At 28.2% G+C, this 19,619-nt stretch overlaps 2 protein-coding genes across 8 annotated transcripts in view; one reads left to right on the plus strand and one right to left on the minus strand.

Moving 5' to 3' along the window:
• The window catches only part of LOC142329334 (uncharacterized), a 76,899-nt gene extending 73,641 nt beyond the window's left edge, over positions 1–3,258 (plus strand). For all 4 annotated transcript variants that reach the window (XM_075373820.1, XM_075373819.1, XM_075373823.1 and 1 more), the window contains one exon: positions 1,087–3,258. In XM_075373820.1, the coding sequence (XP_075229935.1) occupies positions 1,087–1,149 (63 nt within the window). In that variant the 3' untranslated portion in view covers positions 1,150–3,258. The remainder of the gene's footprint in view (positions 1–1,086) is intronic.
• A 4,909-nt stretch (positions 3,259–8,167) lies between these two features.
• LOC142328751 (DENN domain-containing protein 1A) overlaps positions 8,168–19,619 on the minus strand; it is a 94,866-nt gene continuing 83,414 nt past the window's right edge. For 3 of the 4 annotated variants that reach the window (XM_075372757.1, XM_075372755.1, XM_075372754.1), the window contains one exon: positions 8,168–8,866. In XM_075372757.1, the coding sequence (XP_075228872.1) occupies positions 8,519–8,866 (348 nt within the window). In that variant the 3' untranslated portion in view covers positions 8,168–8,518. The remainder of the gene's footprint in view (positions 8,867–19,619) is intronic. The other variant, XM_075372756.1, reaches the window with a different exon arrangement.

Raw genomic sequence — 19,619 nt, forward strand, 5'->3', positions numbered from 1 at the left:
CTTTATGGTTCTTTATCATATATATATATATATATATATATATATAATAATGCATTAAAATTAAAACAACAAAATGGTTTTGCCAACTGCAAATCTAAACGATCCAAAAAAATTATAAAAATCACTCAAAGTTGTTCTGGAATATATTAAGAACAGGTTAACTCATTCAAATCAATCAATTGAAAATTTTGTCAATAATTAAATTATGCATTTAATACAAATAATCTTGGAAATGTGGAATACTGCTCAAAACTGTCTGTTGAATGTTATTTAAGATAAAAGATAACTTTCTTTGAAGTAGTCAAGTATGCATCATGATATAACTAGTGCCTCCAAAATTAGAAAACTATTATAAAGAAAGGGAAAGAGCATTTTAATTCACAACAGTAATAAAATCTTAAACAACTAACTTATTTTATAACAGCCAGATTGATCTCTCATTTAATGAAAAACTTTAATGACTAATGTTTAATATAATTCATTTAATCATCAGTTAACACTTAGATGATTCATCGCTTACTAAAAATTAAACTTGGCTCCAACTTTATGACCTTTTTTAACTACTCAAGGTCCAGGGTTGTTAGAAGTTCTTAAGTCGTAAGGAAATACAATGATTTAAAACATTATGTTACAATGTGCTACACTGTTTGTTTCTCTGCTCCACAATTCTACTGTCTCTATAACTACAGACTTAAAACAAGTCACCCCATTCATTGTTAGATTTAATCTTAATAAAAGATAATATCTTCTGACTTACCTTGTTTACACTTAATTTAATATGAAGTGAATAACCTTGATTACAAAATATTTTATAACTTCTCTCTTTGTAATTTTATGATTAATTAAAGTAATATTACACAATCTTTCATGTCCATAAAAAGTAAGAAAAATAAATGCTTAATTTAAACTATCTACAGATATAAATATACATTACTGTTACAAATAAAATAATGAAAAAAAAAATTAATTACTGTCACAGAAGAAATAAAATTTATTTGTTTTCAAACAGCAGTAAGGTAATTTAAATATATAATATATTTTGTCAAATTTATTATTTACACACTCTTTTTTGTCACTGTTTTTCAGAAAATTGAAGAAAAGGTTTGGCAGCAAATAAATGGTGCATCAAACTCGGATACGTCATGTTGAAAGTTGATTCTTGATTCACGTTCAACAAAATGAGCATATTTGCTTGAGTGCTCTTTTGACTGAGAACGCTAAAAAGAATGTCATCTACAATTTATTATAATTAAGAGAAAAAAAATGAATTGAGGAGGTTGTAATTTGATATTATTATGTATTCATTTTTATAAATAATTCTTGAATTCTTGGATATAAATCATAGAAATATGACTAATATTATTATGCTAACGATATAAATATTAAATGTTATATCTCACAATTTGATCTGATATGTATTTCATGAAGTTTTTAAATCAATTTATTTTATTTATTACAAAAAATATATAATATTTTTTACAATAAGAATAATAATAAAAAATATGATATATAAACTTCAAATAATGTAATAAATTTAAAAAATATTTTCCATTTTACCCTTTTTGTTATTCCATTTCAATAGGGATCAACTCACTTAGTCCAAAGTCCAAGGTCCTAGGTCCCGATTTTCCAGTCCTGTGTTGAAACATCAAACTGGACTGTTTAAAATTCTTTCATTTATATATATAGTATGAGATGAATATTGGGATCGACTACGTCATCTCTTTATTATATATTTCTTAGAATTTCCCAGTTACATTTTCTGAAGAAAATATCATCACATGTCCATATCAAGTAAATTATCTCAGTACTATTCCCCCCATATAAAAAAAGTTGGACTCCAAAAAATGTCCATTTATCTGTCGTATCAGCACTGTGCCTACATGGTAACACTACTTCAGCAACCTTTTTAAAAGGTTTTTATCACAAATTACAAATCTTAATAGGTCTGTCTCACCACCACCTTGTGTATACATTCCTTAATTTGTACATTCTTCTCATAGCTTCTATATTTGCTTCATTCAGCCAATTTTAATTTTTTCATTAATTATGCCGTCCTTTAAATGAAGACCTCCAAGTAATTAAAACTGTCCAGCTTCTTGAAACAGTGTAAACTGTGAGTGAGTCAAGAATTCATACCACTTTATTATTAATCTTTTACAGATCGATAAAAAATTTAATTAACTATTTCCAGATATTCTAGCAAACTCTACCTACGTTTATTGCTTATCTGCATACATATAAAATATTAACAGTCAACATCAATCAATGTACATCTGGTGTTAAATATTTCATGATCTGATTGAACAAGAGCAGGCTCAGCACAAATCGTTTTTATAATCCTTGTATTTGAAATGTTTTATTTATAACCAATTGGTTTGTTACAATTATATTTGGAAACATCATATACATTTATGAAACTCTAGGATTTAATGACTGTAGTACTATCTTCATATAAAATTTTAATGAGAACCAATCCAAGGTTCTTGAGTTTAAATATTATATTCACAAGATGTCCTAATTTTCTCTGAACTTTTTCACCACAATTTGATGCAAATAGTTGGATTGATTTGATGCAAGTGGATTGGACTTAACCTACTCTCCTCCATAAGTTGGACTTATCCTACTCTTACTTAACAAATTGTGTCTAGAGTCGAGAGTTATATTTTACACTCTCTTTAAAAGTCATTTAGAAATTACTGAGGCAAGCTTATCCCATACGCCATTTAAAAACAGGAGACACATAAGAGAAACTTAATACTGCTTACCCTTTGTTAATGAGATCTCCCTCAGTTAACAATAAAAACTAAAATAATAATTATGCAAAAGTTGATACTTTTTATAAACGAATGAAGTATAATTTAAATAGAAATTAAATAAATAATTTAAAAAATAACTTTCCTATTTTTTTAAAATAGAAAAATAAATTATATAAGCATAATTAAATGTAAAAATAAATTAATTTGTGTTGCCGTACCATAAGTTTAAAAAATGAGGTTCCAATTTATTATTATTATTTAATTATTATTATATTTTGTGATATTATCAGTCCATTTATATTATAATATAATAAATGATAATATTTATTATGTAATAATTTATTTATAAGTTTGTTATTTATGTAAGTGTATAAAAAGTATATTATATAGTAATTTTATTATGGCGCCAGATACATTTATTATTATTAGATAATTATTATATTGTTGAATTTATTAATTTTGTTAAGCCATTCGTTAATAAATCTACATATTTTTTATACATCTTTTTTTCTTTTATTTAAAACCTGTTAATCTAAGTTACAGTTGACCCATATATAAAAGTTCTATCTTTAAATTTAAAAAAAAACAGAAAAATGTATTATACAACATATATTTAATATCATATTATTTACTGTATATAAAATTCCAAGCAAGTAAACTCCAAATATAAAATTTTTCTGAATTTGTTTTATAAAATAAATGAAGTTTCCTTCTGTAAAGTCTCACTACTGTAAACAAGGAACATGTTCTCATCAGTTAACTTCTAATACAAACAAGCGTGTTGTTCACAAAATTTCTGTTGAACACTTATTCATGTGCAAATTTTTTAATATATTTTACAAGAAAGGTCTTACATGGTTGTGAAGGAAAAATTAAAATCTATTAACCCATTCACAGGTAATGACAGAAACTGTTCAACCATCACCAGTTTGCCATCCTATAAAATTATTATCAGCATATTTATTTACACTTCTTTAATAATCATTTATAAAACAACTAATAATAAATCCTCCATAACATAAATTTAGCTTTATTTTTATCGCTCTGTTTCCTTATATGTTAATTTCTATTTAATACTAGAATTAATCCAATCTCATTTCCCACGTAATGAAAACTGTTTTATAAAAGATTTTACTTCGTGCAGAATCTGACTCATTTTGGAAAATAGTTTATTTATATGTAGGTGAATGAGATATTAATAAAAAAACAAAAGAAATTTAAATAAGAATAGAAAATATAGAAGTAGTAGTGATGAGGCCAGGAAGAACTTCTTATTTCTTTTAAAAGAGAAAAGTTTTTGTCCCAATTTAATTACATCAGTAAAATATGTTCCAATATAACTTGTCATGTGCTACAATAAATTTGAATAAGGTGACCTGACTAATACACCACTCCAAAAATTTTGTACAGCCATTCTGAAGTAAAAAAGGATTCCCTACCAGGTTTATTAAGAGAAGTGAGAAACTAAGTAGTTTCATGTTGCCTTCTCTACTAAATCAAATATATTTTTTAGATATTGGTAAAAAGCCACTAAAATGCAGCTGGTGTTAAGTCAAATAAACAACACTACTATTGTGTTCATCTTAGGAACTGGCTGCACAAAGAACATTAATATTATCATGATCAAAGAAAGCAACTCTGGCTAGAGCCTTTTTTTTATCAGATTTACATGCATACCAACCTAAAGTAGCCTGAGAACAAGTTGTTTAAAACAACAGTTATTTAAAGTTGTAACAGCAGTTGTTTATAGCTGTAACAGTTTAAAACTTGAAGTACTCCTTTTATAAGGGAAACAATGCATTATACAGTGTCCGTACTAAAGCTATCCAAAAGTAATGGCCTATATTTAGAAAACGAGTAGTTGTAATCTCTTAAATATAGGCTAAATCAACAGGCAATATCTTCCAAGATTTAATCTGTATATTCTCAAGGTAAACAGGATATGCATACACAGGCAAGCCAACTCACAATGCAATTATAGTCAGTTCTCTACTGACAATAATTGCATTGATGTGGATCCCATAGCAGAAGGTTCAGTGCGTGCTTTTGTTAGTGTTGTTTCAATCAGTTGCACGTGTTCAATGGCATGAACAAACTAAATGGAATATCGATCCTCCTACATCCAACTCTATTCATTAGTGGGACATGACTTTTAAAAGAGACTGGAAGCTTGGATCCAAAAGTTTCAATTAGTGATGAGACTGTGGATCATGAACATGATGCATTTACTTCAAGTCCTAGAAAGTCAATTAGGTGGGCTAGTTTTACAAACTGCAAATTCCTCATTCCATGTTTACGACATATAGTCCATAAGCAGCTTTATTTGCAAGCATAGAAGATACAATTCTAATAAATTCAACCAAATAATTGCTGCCTACAATATTAGTTTGCTGTGGAGGTAATGCACCTTGTCAAAAGCAATCCTGATATGTTGATATTTAGTGATGAGACAACCTTTCATACATGCCGGAAAGTTAACAGACACAATTGTTAAATTTGGGATACTGAAAATCCCCATACAGAAATTGAAAATGAAAGACACACACCAAAAATCAATGTCTGGTTAGAACTGCACAAAAATGGCATCATCAGTTTGTTTTTTTTTTTTTCATGATAGGACACACATACTTCATCATGTGTGAGAACTTTGCTGTTCTTCAGATTCCTGCAGGCTTCAGTTTCCAACAAGATGGTGCTCCACCAAACTTTCATCAAGGTGTTATCATGTTCTTGAACAACACTTTCCCTGGATGTTGGATCTGTGAGGAGGTTTAACTGAATGCCCACCTAGATCTTCAGATATCACTGCTTTATACTTTTTTTCTTGGGGATTTATTAAAAGTTGTGTGTACCAAGGAAAAGTTTAAGATTTGGTTGATTTAAAACAAAGAATTGTTAAAGCTGCTGGTCTAATAATGCCATGGATGCTCCTAAACACCTGGCAAGAGTTACATTATCGTCTAGAGTTCTGACGAGCTATAAAAAGTATATACATTGACCTGACTAACCTATATACCTATATTAAAACTTGGTGAGTTGCTGTGTTTATTAAAAAAAGTTATTAAATTATATTAAGTGGTTCTCTTAGTGGAAGCCATTACTTTTTTGGATACCTTTAGCCTGGGCACTGTGTATATACAAAACATTTCCACTCTACCTTAAGGTAAATCTGATTAGTAATAATAATCTATTAACAGTTTATTGCATCAAATGCTGAAAGGGATAAAATTAAATGTTATATGCATTAAATTAAATTACATATTACCTCAGCAACACTTAAGAAATTGTTAAGCAAATCGAATAAAGATGTGAAGAATCTGTAAATAGATGAACTTTAAGGGGATATTACCATTTTTAGCTTTTCAGTGATTAACCAAAAATTTAGTTCTCATCTCATCTACAAAAATGTGGAAAACGTAACTCTAGAACTAGCCAATATTTTTTTCCTTCAAAATTAATACCAAGAAAATGATAGTTATTCTTTCGGTTAATATTTTCATCACTATATTTCAGGTTCATATTTCAGAAACAAGCGAGAGTTTACATTGTTCTTTCTCTTAATAACAATTTTTGAAGATATAATTTTAAAAGTCATCAAAACAGTTAGAAGTCAACTCATTGCTAGAGTGTTGGCTGTTGTGTTGTAGTTACAACATTAATATGTATAACATACATATGTAACAAAATTTAAAAAATGCTGCTTTTGTGCATTCTGGTTCTGTAATAACATGCGTTTCAAACTGAAAACAGAGCTTTAAAACGTTTTAAAGCTATGTAATATTTCTCAATTTTCATGTACATGATTAATTATACATGAAATGAAAAAGCAACTCAAACAGTCTTAGCTGTGCGCAAGCCCATAAACTGTTTCTTGTACCTTTTGCTTGAAAGCACTAAAGATGGTGACCCCCCCCAACAGAAAGCGTTCCATGTTTTTTACAGTTTGCGAAGTGCAAATCGGTAATTATCATTCAACATGTATTCTGTTTGAAGCTTCATTATGATCCCCTTAGTGACAATAACATTTATAGATAGTATAAACAATTTGAAATCACTGGCTGTATTTGTAAAGGGAAGAGTACAGAATGACCAAATGTGTCCAAAGACAATGTTGAACACGTAAGAGAGTCTTTTATGCGTAGTCCTAGGAAATCCATTAGGAAGGCTAGCTGCAAATTATTAATTCTAGTGACGTCTGTGTGAAGGGTTTTAAGAAAATATTTACAACTGTATCCATACCATTTACAGCTGTTACAAGCTCTAACGCCTACAGATAATGGTTTGCATGCTAGCTTCACAAATGAAATGATGCACTGTGAAGATGAAGACCTTCTTTATTGTATCATATTCAGTGACAAATCAACATTTCATGTTAATGGAAAAGTAAATACTTATAATGTGTATATCTGGGAATCAGAAAATCCTCACAAAATACTGCAGTGTGAATGAGACTCCTCAAAACTGAATGTTTTTTGTGCCGTATCCCGACAGCATGTTTACAGGCCGTTCTTTTTCGCAGAAGCAAGTGTGTCTGGAATGAACTATCTTGATATGCTACAACTATGGCTCTTTCTTCAAGTGCAATACAAACCATAGAACTTTATTTGGCAACAAGATGGTGCACCTCCTCACTGACATAACATTGTATGTGACTGGTTGAATAAAATTCTTCCCGATCACTGGATTGTTCACCAGGGATCAGATAATGGTGGTTGTTTGCCATCGTCTCCATATTCACCTAATCTGATTTTTTTTCTTTGGAGGTTTATAAATTGTAACTGCCACTATTACCAGCTGACCAACCCAACTCGAGACACAGGATTCAAGCAGCTGTCACATCAATTACTCCAGACTTGCTGATTGAAGTATGGGATGAATTCTCCTATCGGCTGGACGTGTACCATGTGAAAAATGTGCTCACACTGTACACTTCAGGAAAAACTGTTGAGTTACTCTTTCAATTCATGTATAATTTATCAATATGTAAAATTTAATAAATACTACATAATCTTAAACCCCCGATATTCATTTTGAAACACATAATACTTTGAAAGCAGTTATGGGCATAACTAGAAAAAAATGAAAAAGAATAAATATAAATAAACCAGAATTCTTTGAGGACATTTTTTTTTTAGTAATGGAATAATTTTCTACACAACGTTTAAGACAAAATGGTATGCAATATCATAAAATTATTTTAAAAACTTAGACATTTTTAAGTACTGCAAGAAAATGAACTAAAATTACCTTACACCACGGAACTATAATTTCCACCGTAAAATTTAGGATTAAACAACAGAAATCACTATATTACATACTACCAACCAAAAAACTTTAAGTACCCATTCACTTTTATCCTGCATACATAATTCAAATGAAAAATGGAAAGTAACAAGAAGAAAGAAAAATTAGATAACAATTAATTTTTTTATTTTAAATATAAGAATAATTCAGTATAATAATAATTATTTACTTTTTAAATTACATTTTATATTTTACATATTTATAAATTAAAGAGACTAGTCTACATATATTTATTAAATTAGGTACTTTCACCGTATTTATCACTTCATCTGTTTAGCACTCATCAATTCGCCCCATCTCAACACAATAACAAATTAAAACAATAATACTAATAACAATAAAACTATTATTACTTTACATATAAAATATCAATTTTTTGTATTTTAATACAATATTAACAGTAATTACATTTTATTTATTCACAAATATATATTTATTTATATATATTACTTACATTAATCATTAAATTTAGTCCATGATGCTTGGCCGTGTGCTGGTGTTTGTGTAACATTAGGCTGTTCATGTTGTAAGGTTAGACTATTAAAATCTAGGCCATATTCCTTTAAAAGATCAAAATCATTACTATTAGGCTGCTTTATTGATGTAGTGTTTGTTGCAGAAACTGGTGGTGTGTAGTAAGGGTACAAAGGATTAGTTAGACCGATACTGCAATCTGGAGTATCCGCAGATGACAGAGAAGGTGGTGAATCACTTTTTGTTAACAATGGATCAAAATCAGCTGTTACATTATCAGAAGAAGAAGAATCTAATCTTATTAGATCATGATTGTCACTTTTTCTTACCTGTAACATTATAAAACAAAAACATACACATAACAAGAATAGTCGGTCTGTAATATTTAAATTTAAATTCACTGATTAGTTTCCAATTTTGCTTCATTCTAGTTTTTAATTTCTGTATTTGACTCTAAGCATACAACGAAATCAGTTTTAAGTAATTTACTGAATATACTGTTGTTATTAATTCTAAATGGATTCAGTAATGCTGGTAGGCACTCAAAATACACCTCAGAAACAACTATATCCAATTTCATTTGGCAAGCCTAAGTGAAGACAAAGAAAAATGTTGGCCAAGAATCATTAGAAACCAAGAGGATGAACTGGATCTATCATTTGGTCCCATGTAAAAAATGAAAAGGATAGTCTGGAACCATTCTGATTCTCCACCAACAGCAATTCCATAGTATTAGTTATAATTAGAGATAAATCATCATCTTTAATGGAACATCATTATTTTGAAATGTGGACACACCATCATGGTAGACTTCTTTGAAACATTACAACATTACGTAATGAAGATCAATAAGCATCTAGAAATAATCTAAAAGAAAAGAGATTAAGAACAACGATCAAAGATAGCTGCCAAGTCATTATTACAGTTCTATAGCCATAACATGAGCTTCTGGACATCAGAAGTCACTACATCTAACTTCTATATAAATTCACTCTTTACTAAAACTGAAACAGCACACCCATGGTATAATATTAATGTCAAATTGGACGCTATTACTGTCAATTGATGAACATCAAATGCTCTGGAGCAATGACAGCCAAAGTGAATTTAATTATTGAATTAGCAACAATGATATTCCTCATTCAACCAGTAGCTGATAAATCACGTTTGCTACATTACAGTATAATGCAGAAATAATTTCCCATGGACATCACATTACTTGTTCATACAATAGCTTCATACAGTCTGAAGAACAATGTGATGATTTTGTATTTTTTTCACTTCTACATTCTTTACGAATAACATGTAATGCGAGTCAAATTGGTAGCTAGTGCTCATTCATTTATTGAAAATTTATATTTTTTTATATACAATATTAAAATATGTTTAACTTTTAAATATATACTTTAAAATACTCTGATGTTAAGGCTTCCTTTACTTTTAAAAAAAATTAGAATGAGGACCTTGATTTTGAAATCAAATACGTTTATTTTTTGCATTTTGGTTCCTAGATTTTTGCACATAACATTTATATTATAGTTTAAAGATTTATTTTCTTTTTCATTTTGCAATAAAAAATTTTAGTACAGATTTAGAGATAATGGAAATGATCAAACAATTTTTTTTAAAATAGGTATTACTTGAAGATTAATAAGAATTATCATCCAATAATTGTATTCTGAGGCTGCAACTTCAAGAAAAGATAAGATAAGCATCACAATATTATAATTATTGTCTTCTGAGGTCTGTAGTTAATTTAATGCCACATTAAATTTCTATACAAAATGATTTTTAGGAATTTTCACTTTTGGTTTTTACTATCAAACAAATTGCTGAAAATTCTTTGCTTATTTGGAAAAATATATTTGGTAATTAGTGTAAATGACCACTTCAATGAAAAAGCGGTTATAAAAGTATTCTAAAAATTTACTTAAAAATAGATTGGAATAATATATTTTTTGAACAACCCACCACAACTGCATTTGATAAAACACAACTAATGTATTTTAATATAAAATTTAAAAAGAACATATTCTTACCATACAACATTTAAAATTAATAAAGCAAAATACATACATAAGATAAAAGTGAACAAATATCTATTTCTGATCGCCTGATTAATATTAATCAAAATTACCACAATCCCCATACACCAAACGATCATTATATACATAAAAAACTGTGCAGGTACATAATAATTAAGTCAAATTATTACATATATTTTACCACAAATGAATGAAATAAATGAACTACTGTTCTGCAGAGAAATATAACACTACATTAATTAATAAAATAAAATTAATATATAAATTAACACCAACTTCCAAAAACACACTATATAATAAGTTCTGATGGTTTGTATGTTTGAAGTCTATACCAAATTAAGAATAAATAATTACAGACAGCTTATTAATCCTTAATTTGTTACATACTTCAAAATATTGAAACTTTTAATTTTAACATATAAGACCTTAAAAAACACAAAAGGTAGAAAACTAATTTTAAAAATTCAGAGAAATGACTTTAAGTAAATACCACCAAGCGTGAGTTAAAGCTGTTAGCTGTTAGAAATGTGAGAATATATATATATTTTTTTTAATCTTAAGATTTCCAATTAATTTCTTATTAAGACTCTAACAAAAATGCAGTTTCAAAATGATTTCAGGCCATATCATGCTGTAGTAATGCCTTGCAAGGTAATAACAACAACAAAATTTGTTGTCATTTTCAAATTGTCAATGAGACCATCTAATTTTTAATTTAAGATATCTTACACTGACATTATCTAGAAGAAACTTATTACGAAACCAACAGTCACATTAAAATCACTGCAGTTGGTCAGTTGAGTAAGGCTTGAAAATAATACAGGACAAATTTGAGAACATCCTCATTTCTTTTACGATGGTTAAAAAAACAAAATCAGCTAAAATATAAAAACAAAACAATCTTAACAAATGCAACATATTAATGCAGTATTATAAAAACTTTAGAAATTAAATTTTTATTGGATAAAAAATAGATTGTGGCAATGATGAATTTTGATATTAAAGAATAAATACAAAAATATCCAGAAAATTAGAACAGACATATTCTTACAACAGATAAAAAACAAATTTTAAAGTAAGTAGTGCAATCGAAAAAAAGGAAACACAGGATCTTCAGAATCCCAATGGATATATTAATTTAGAGAAGAGATGATATAACAGACATTAAAAGAAATAGATTAAAACTGGCATTTTATAAATTAAACTAAATTACACAACAGAGCATTATAAAAATGAATTACAATATAGGTCATGTTCAACTAAGAAAAAAACTATATATAAATATACATAAAGCTACATTCGCGCACACACACACAAAATCTGGCAAAGTATTGCATGACTTTCGATGGCTATATCAAAAATATTTTATAAAAGTAATAAAAAAAATTGCTTCACGTTTTCAGAAAATAGGTGCCAGAGCTACTTTAACTTTAATAGTTCTTTAAGTGATAAAGAAAAGAAAGAAAATGTTTAATAACAAACATTAAAAGTTAGAGCCAAAATACAAAAAAAAAAAACATAATTTTTAGATGTATTTTATAATTTATTTTAGATGTGTAATAAATTTAAGAACTTTTCTAAAATATTCACTCATAGGTTAAGCATAAGTACAACAGTTTACTTGAATCTAACACCAACCTTTAATAATGGCTAAAATAAGAAAAAGAAGATTTTCAGAAACCGTTTCTGCATTTTAGGTCTGGGGTCAATTAAAAAAATTTTTTAGACATTTCTTCCCGGCTCAGTATATGAAGTATAAACTTTGAAAAATATTTAAACCAAACAGAGATAGGGTAAAAAAACAATATCCCAATTTTATAAGGTGAGGGGGGTTGATTTTTTGAAAAAAAGTTTTGGATTAATATATGCATTGCAGTTAACTTGCTTCAATACTTTTCTTCAAAATGGATCCGAAGAAGATTAAAATTGTTTTTCTGCGATATCCCCCAACCATTTTTAATGAATTTTAAAAGAAAATTAAAATGGCTGGTCAATCCTTCTTGTATAGAAATATTTGAGCCAAATTTAACTAAAATTGGTTTGGTCAATCCTGAGATATAAAGACAGATCCTAAGGCAAACATAGTGGTCACACGTATGAGTGTAACATACATATGTTTTCTTTTTTTTTTTTATCTAGAAGATCTATAATTGGACCCTAAGGCAAGGATTTGCAAAAATCTGATACCCTATTTTTGACATGATCATACTTTCTCCCCTTTAATACAACTATTCTAACTATATTCGTAGGAAAGAAATAATATTTAAAAAAAAACATATATATATATATATATATATATAGAGAGAGAGAGAGAGAGAGAGAGTGTGTGTGTGTGTTTTTGTGTAGATAATAAAAAGATTGACCCTGGCTAATCACTGGATGATTTTTAAATAACACACACATTGAATGTTTTGAATGTTTTTTTACATTATTAACCTATTTTTAAATCTATTCTACTGCAATATTGAAGTAGTTTGTAATCTTATCACAGATATGTTAAGCAACATCAGATATTTATTATTATTATTATTATTATTATTATTATTATACATCCAAGTACTTTTACATTCTGTACCTGACGAATTGTTACAAGTAAAATTAGCTCAATACACACAGGAGAAAACTATTAAGATTTTAAAACATAATAAACAAATATTTTTTGAAATTTTATGCAAATATCATAAATAAAAACTAATGTTCTATTTTTAATTAGAACTAATCAAATCCCAGCCTTCAATATATATTACAAAACGTAAAATTTTATATTAAAAAAAAATTAGTTTATACATCTTATTTTAAATGATTTCTCAATATTAAAAAAAGAAGAATTTAATTAATATTTCAGACATCACATATTACAATATACTGTGTTATGTTTACAATACAATAATTTATTGTTATATTACAAAATATTTATGTTTTCTTATATAATTATGTGTATATTTTAACTTATCTTTCATAGTTTTGTATACATTATATAAATGAAGCATGCATCACAAGTAGTCTTGAATACAGTCTCTCTAAATTATTTGATGTAGTAAATCAATTTGATGTGAAATAAAATTATAGCGATTTTTCTAACCTTTGTTGACTATCAGCTAATAATCATATTTTATTAATCATTTTGTTAATAGGTTTTTTACAAACTTGTTCACTGAAAGTGTAGTCATTCCCCTATTTTCGGTTACGCTAATCCTATTGTTATTGGTCAGGGTCTTTCATTTCTTACGTTAAACAGGTTATTCTATCAATAACCAAATTAAAATTAAATTTTTCAATCAATGGTATGTATTCCTATAATTTTGGTATTGTTGAACTCCTTCCACTATCTATAAAAAAGTGGTATAATATTGTGCATAGTTTGGATGCACTATTCCAAAAATAACATACACAAATGACTAAAGCTTTTAACCTTACTTATCTCAATTCCAAATTTTTCATACCTTACTTTCAGAATTCTAAAATCTGATCATTAATTAATTTGAAAAACCATTAAAAAAAGATCTGGTAACATTAACTTTGGTTGAGTTGGCTGATTATTTGGTTTTAAATTAATCTCTTTTTTTAAACAATATTTCATCTTAGCTTAACACTGAAATCAAAACAATTTCAAACTTTCTCTTGTTTCCTTTCAACAAACTTATCTAATCTGTGATACTAAAATGAAATTTGCTAATTTTATACATTCAAAACTTGTTCAGTATTTTACAATAACATTTGTAACAAAAGAGAAAAAAAGTCTGACAAATGATGTTACGAATCAGTTTTGGGGAAAAACCAAACTTTTTACCACACTAAACCTAATTTTTGTTTTTCATTAATGAAATTTATTTGAACAAAACCTTCAGGGATTTCAGAGAATTATGTATAAAAGTAGTCTTTTTTACTGGTAGTATATTTTTTGCAATAAATAACTTCAATAAGAGATTATAAAAAATGTTGCAAACAATAGCATAACTTTCTTGGTTTCATCAGGAAACTTACTGATGCACACATACACAAGACTTCACCTTCAACAGACTACTAATTAGGAGAAAAATTAAATATAACAATAAATTATGTAAGTAAAGAATTATTTGTATAAAAAAAGATTTTTTTTCCTCAGTTATATTTTGAGTTACAGAAACCATGATGATCAATTGTAACCAAAATTAAATTATATAATGATCTGTATGCACAAGTCATCAAACAAACTTTAATAAATTGGTTAATCCAGTCTGAAGATACCAAGCAAAAAAGTAGATAACTGATAAAAACAGAAGAAAAAAAATTGAGTTTATTATTCCCTATCCAGAATGAAACTGGCCAAATATACAACCGAATTTATATATGGAAATCATCTAATTAATACATGAATATGAATTGAGTCCAGAAACAAAAAAAAGGTTTTTTTGCTTCCACTCCTTTATGAGGGGGTTTGAATAAGACCAAACACTACCAGAAAGAAGGTATTTGATCTAATGCTCTAGAAGCACTGAATTTTGTGAAAAAAATTACTAACTTTCTAAGTAAACTTTTGACATGCAGGAACCATAAGGTCCTTATCTCCATCCACCTAGGCTGACTGTGATCAAGATTTAAATGGCATCAATACTACATATACAGAAATCATTATGCCAAATTTCATACAAATCTGTCCATCCAGTTTGGAGATACCACGCAAAAGTTCAATGTAAATACATACCTTTCCAAAAATGTTTCAATCCTAAAATTCTGATTTTTAGTTAAAGGGGGTTATGAAACGACAATATCTACAAAAACCCTGACATGCAAAATTTGATCCAATTACCATTCTTTTCCTTAGATAGAATACTGTAGAGCAGTGCATTACAGGCAGGTAAGTAAAACATTAGTAAAAGAATACCCTCCATTCAAGTACTGTGCTGCAAAACATAGCTGTATAAATTAGTACAAAGTCTATAGAATGTTGTACAGGGATACCTTGATTTAAGCGGTTAATTCATCCCTGAAAATTGTCACCTAAATTAAAACTGCATAAATCAAAATTGTTTTCTCAAAAAAGGTATACTGTATAGTATAGTATCTGTAAGTGTACTTATTTAGTAGTCTAAATTCATAATTATTTTCGCACGTATAACATACAGAAGTTTTAGACAATTTGGCTAAATATGCTTTAATTAATAGAATATAAATCGAATCCAGTACAGTAAATATGATTACATACAGTACAGTACTGTAGAAACTAAGTAAAAAATATAAAAATAATAAAGTACAAAAGAAAAATCATAATACAACATAGTATTATTAAAAAAACAGTTACCTTAAAATAGATGTTTAAAGACTTAAATACAATATTAAAAAAAAACTTCATTTAGTTCAGCTTTGGTTTCTTAAAATAACTGTCCAGTTTACTCTGCTTAACTGATAGTTACAACTGATCTAGCACCATCTTGTAGCATTTCATATCACCTAACCATCCATTTACAACTTTTATACTTTTGTTGTTGATCAGGATCTTTATCAGTTACATAATCACAAAACTTTTCAATGTGCCTTAATGCCTACTGTATTCCTTTTACTGTTGAGAAATGGAGAATGAGGATGAAGGTTCACCACTGTTGAGTTTTGGACCCTAATTTAAATGTGTCATTGCTACTCGAATTGTCATCTAGCTGCTCGTTTGGCGACTCAGCTAGTGCTAACAAGTCTTCATTTTCTAGAAGTTGTTGATCTCCTTCCACAAGTTCATTCACGTCTTCAGCATCAACTTTGAGCCCTACACTGCTGGCAAGTTGCACAACTTCATTTTTAATAGTACTAATTCCTTGTCCATTATCATCATCAAATGCAGTTTGATCTTGATACAGCTTGTGCCATACTCCACAAAGCATACTCCCTTTGATTTCTTTCAAAACTTCGCCAACATTATGTACAGCTTGAAGGATATTTTTGAAAAAATGTTTTTTTTTTAAGATAGTAAGCCTTGAATGTAACTATTAAACCTTGATCACATGGCTGTATCAGTGATGTCATATTTGCAGGTATATAAACAACTTTTACATGTGAATTAATTGCTTCCAATTCCTCGAAGCTTGGATAACCAGAAGCGTTATCGAGCAGCAGAATGGCTTTGTGTGCGATATTGTTTCTTGTGCAAAAAGTTCTGAGTTGCAGGCAAAAACATTCTTAAACCAGTCAGAAAAAATCTGCCTTGTTACCTGTGCTTTTAGGTTGGATGAACAATACACAGTTTATTAATTCTTTTAAAAGCATGGAGATTTTCTGAATGATATACAAGCAACAGTTTTAGTTTACAGTTCCCCTTTGTGTTTCCTCCAAGTAAAAGTGTGAATCAATCGTTAGATACTTTAAAACCGGTCAAATGATGTTCTTTTTTTGCAATAAAAGTATGTTCAGGCATCTTTTTCTAAAAAATCGCCATTTCATCAACATTAAATAGTTGCTGTGACATATATACTCCTTCTTTTATAATAATTTGTAATATATTTTCAATTTTTCAGCTTCTTCTTCATTTGCATTAATTGCTTCACCTTAAATCAAAATGCTATGCAGGTTTAAATGTTAACCATCCTTTACTTGCAGTGAATAGGTTATCTTCATAATGGTATTTAGGTCTTAATAGTTCATAACTTAACACTCTTTCATGAATAATAATAGTAGTCATGGGAATACGATATTGATTATTGAGTACAATCTTTTATGACAATATTCAATAGTTTTTCAACTTCAACCATTAAAGGAGATCATAAATAAGCCATTCATGAAGCCTGAAGAGGAACAGCATTTTTTCCAACAATTATAATTGTATCCTTATTTTTAATTATTGAAGGAATTATTCATTCAACTGTTTGCCGTTTGACAAGTCAAACAAATTAATTCGACTGTTGATTTGATGATTTGAGATAACAACAGACATCAACTAAAAACACAAAAAATATAAAATAAAAAGGTGATATGTAAATAATTCACAAAAAATAATCCTAAAATATTTCTCACAATAAATTACAAATATTGTTCATACTGTAGACTTTGTATCACATCTTGAACACAAACCGATCAGAAATATATACTGCACAGTAGTATAATGTAAGACAGAATAACACAACATATTCTATGAACAGCTAATGGTTGACTGACTGTGATCATTAGAATGTTTACAAACCAAACACGTCAGTATTACCAACCGAATACACTTCAGTATACTATTATTGAAAAGGAAAACCTGTTTCATTGTTTATTGCATTACATGTGTATATAAGTCCATGTGAATTGTTTACCGAAAACCTTTTTATGAATTCTTTCACAAATATTATTTTATACCTTTATACAATAATTCTGACCTCATTAATCTGAAACCACGCCCACCTTAAGTGAAGGGACAGTGTTATAAAATCAACCGTGCAAATTCAAAATCACGTAAATCAAATCTCATTAAACCAAGGAATTACTGTATATATATGTGAAGACACTCCATGTTTTTCTAAAAATGTCTGAGATTGCCAACAATCTTAATGAAATTTTTCTTACCTTCAAAACTTTTTTTCATTCTGTTAATTAAAGCTATGTACTTAGTATAATAGTACTGTTATGACATACAGCTCAGTGCATAGTTACTTAAGAGCTAAACCAGCACAATTTTTAAATGATTGCAATACTAAATAATAGATAAATAGATAAATAATAGAACTTTGGAAAAATCTGATAAATTGTTAAATGACATATAAAATTGTTCTTAAATACACATAATCATTTTTAAAATTATGAAGTTATGAAAAGTGGGAAAATAGGCAAAAAAAGGAGTACTTTTTTATGCATAACTTTTTTAAACAAATTTTAACACAAAAGATTAATGGAGAAAACAACAAAGTTTAATATGGTATAAAACTCAATTTTTTTCTATCAAATTTCTATGAAATATAAATCTTTAAGGAAATTTTTTCTTTCACAATGAACAATATAGAGCAACTGCAATGCTGTGTGCAACGCATTAAGTGAGAAATAATGATAAAAATGTTTAAAACATGTTAAAAAGTGTTGAGACTGATCTCACTAACATAATCGATGAATAAAAATAAATGACTAATAATAGAGTAATTAAAATGAACATTCTGTATGCCAGTATAAAGGATAAAACTGTGGAGCCCAAAAGTGTTAAATTCCATTAAAAAAACTTTCAAATACATTCAGTAATACGAATTGTGCAATTAATTACATTTGTTTAATTTTTGTAATCAGTGCATTTGGTTTTTGCTTCATATGATCATTCACTTCTAATTTTTAAATACAACTTACACAAAAATAACTAAGATCATAATTCTCCATGAACATTTTTTAATGTATAATCAGATTACAGCACAATGTAAGGAGAATTTGAATTTAAAGTCTGTTATCAATTTCATTATCTGATCAAAAAAAGACTGGTTCGGTCAAGTCATGAAAAAAGAAATGACTGCTAGAAGAAACAATTTCTTTCTAGCTAGGTTATCAATGTTGATCCAAAAAAATCAAAGTGAGATCTTTAAAGGGAAACAGCTGGCTTTGGTACTGAAATTCATGATTCAACTATACAAACAAGATCAAAAAACATGATGTTCATTGAATAAACAGCTCTTAACAGAAAATATGAAGAAAAATATTACTACCAATGTGCTATGTAAATAAAATTTTGAAGCTTGATCCTAAAGTGATCCAAAATTGATTTGTAAAAGGGAAATGTCTACCGATGGAGAACCTATTTCTCCCAAAATCATGGTTCAATCAGTGAAACATTTAATAAAAAAATGTTTTTCTTTTAAAGGGCCTATCGTTTTATTCATATCAAAAGAATGATGAATACAGAAAAACATACAGTGATTTTGAAAAATAGAGTTCTACCTATTGTGGAAAGCAAAGATTTATTGTTTCAGCAAGACCTTGCTCCTTGTCATTTTTTTAAAGTAGCAAAAAAACTTCATAAATGACAATAATAACAATTTGTTAGACTGACCAGGAAACTTACCCAATTTTAACCCTATTGTGAATTTATAGGTCATACGCAAGAGGAAAATGAAAAAGA

This window comes from Lycorma delicatula, chromosome 8 (genome assembly GCF_047948215.1).
Source record: "Lycorma delicatula isolate Av1 chromosome 8, ASM4794821v1, whole genome shotgun sequence".
NCBI classification, from domain to species: domain Eukaryota; kingdom Metazoa; phylum Arthropoda; class Insecta; order Hemiptera; family Fulgoridae; genus Lycorma; species Lycorma delicatula.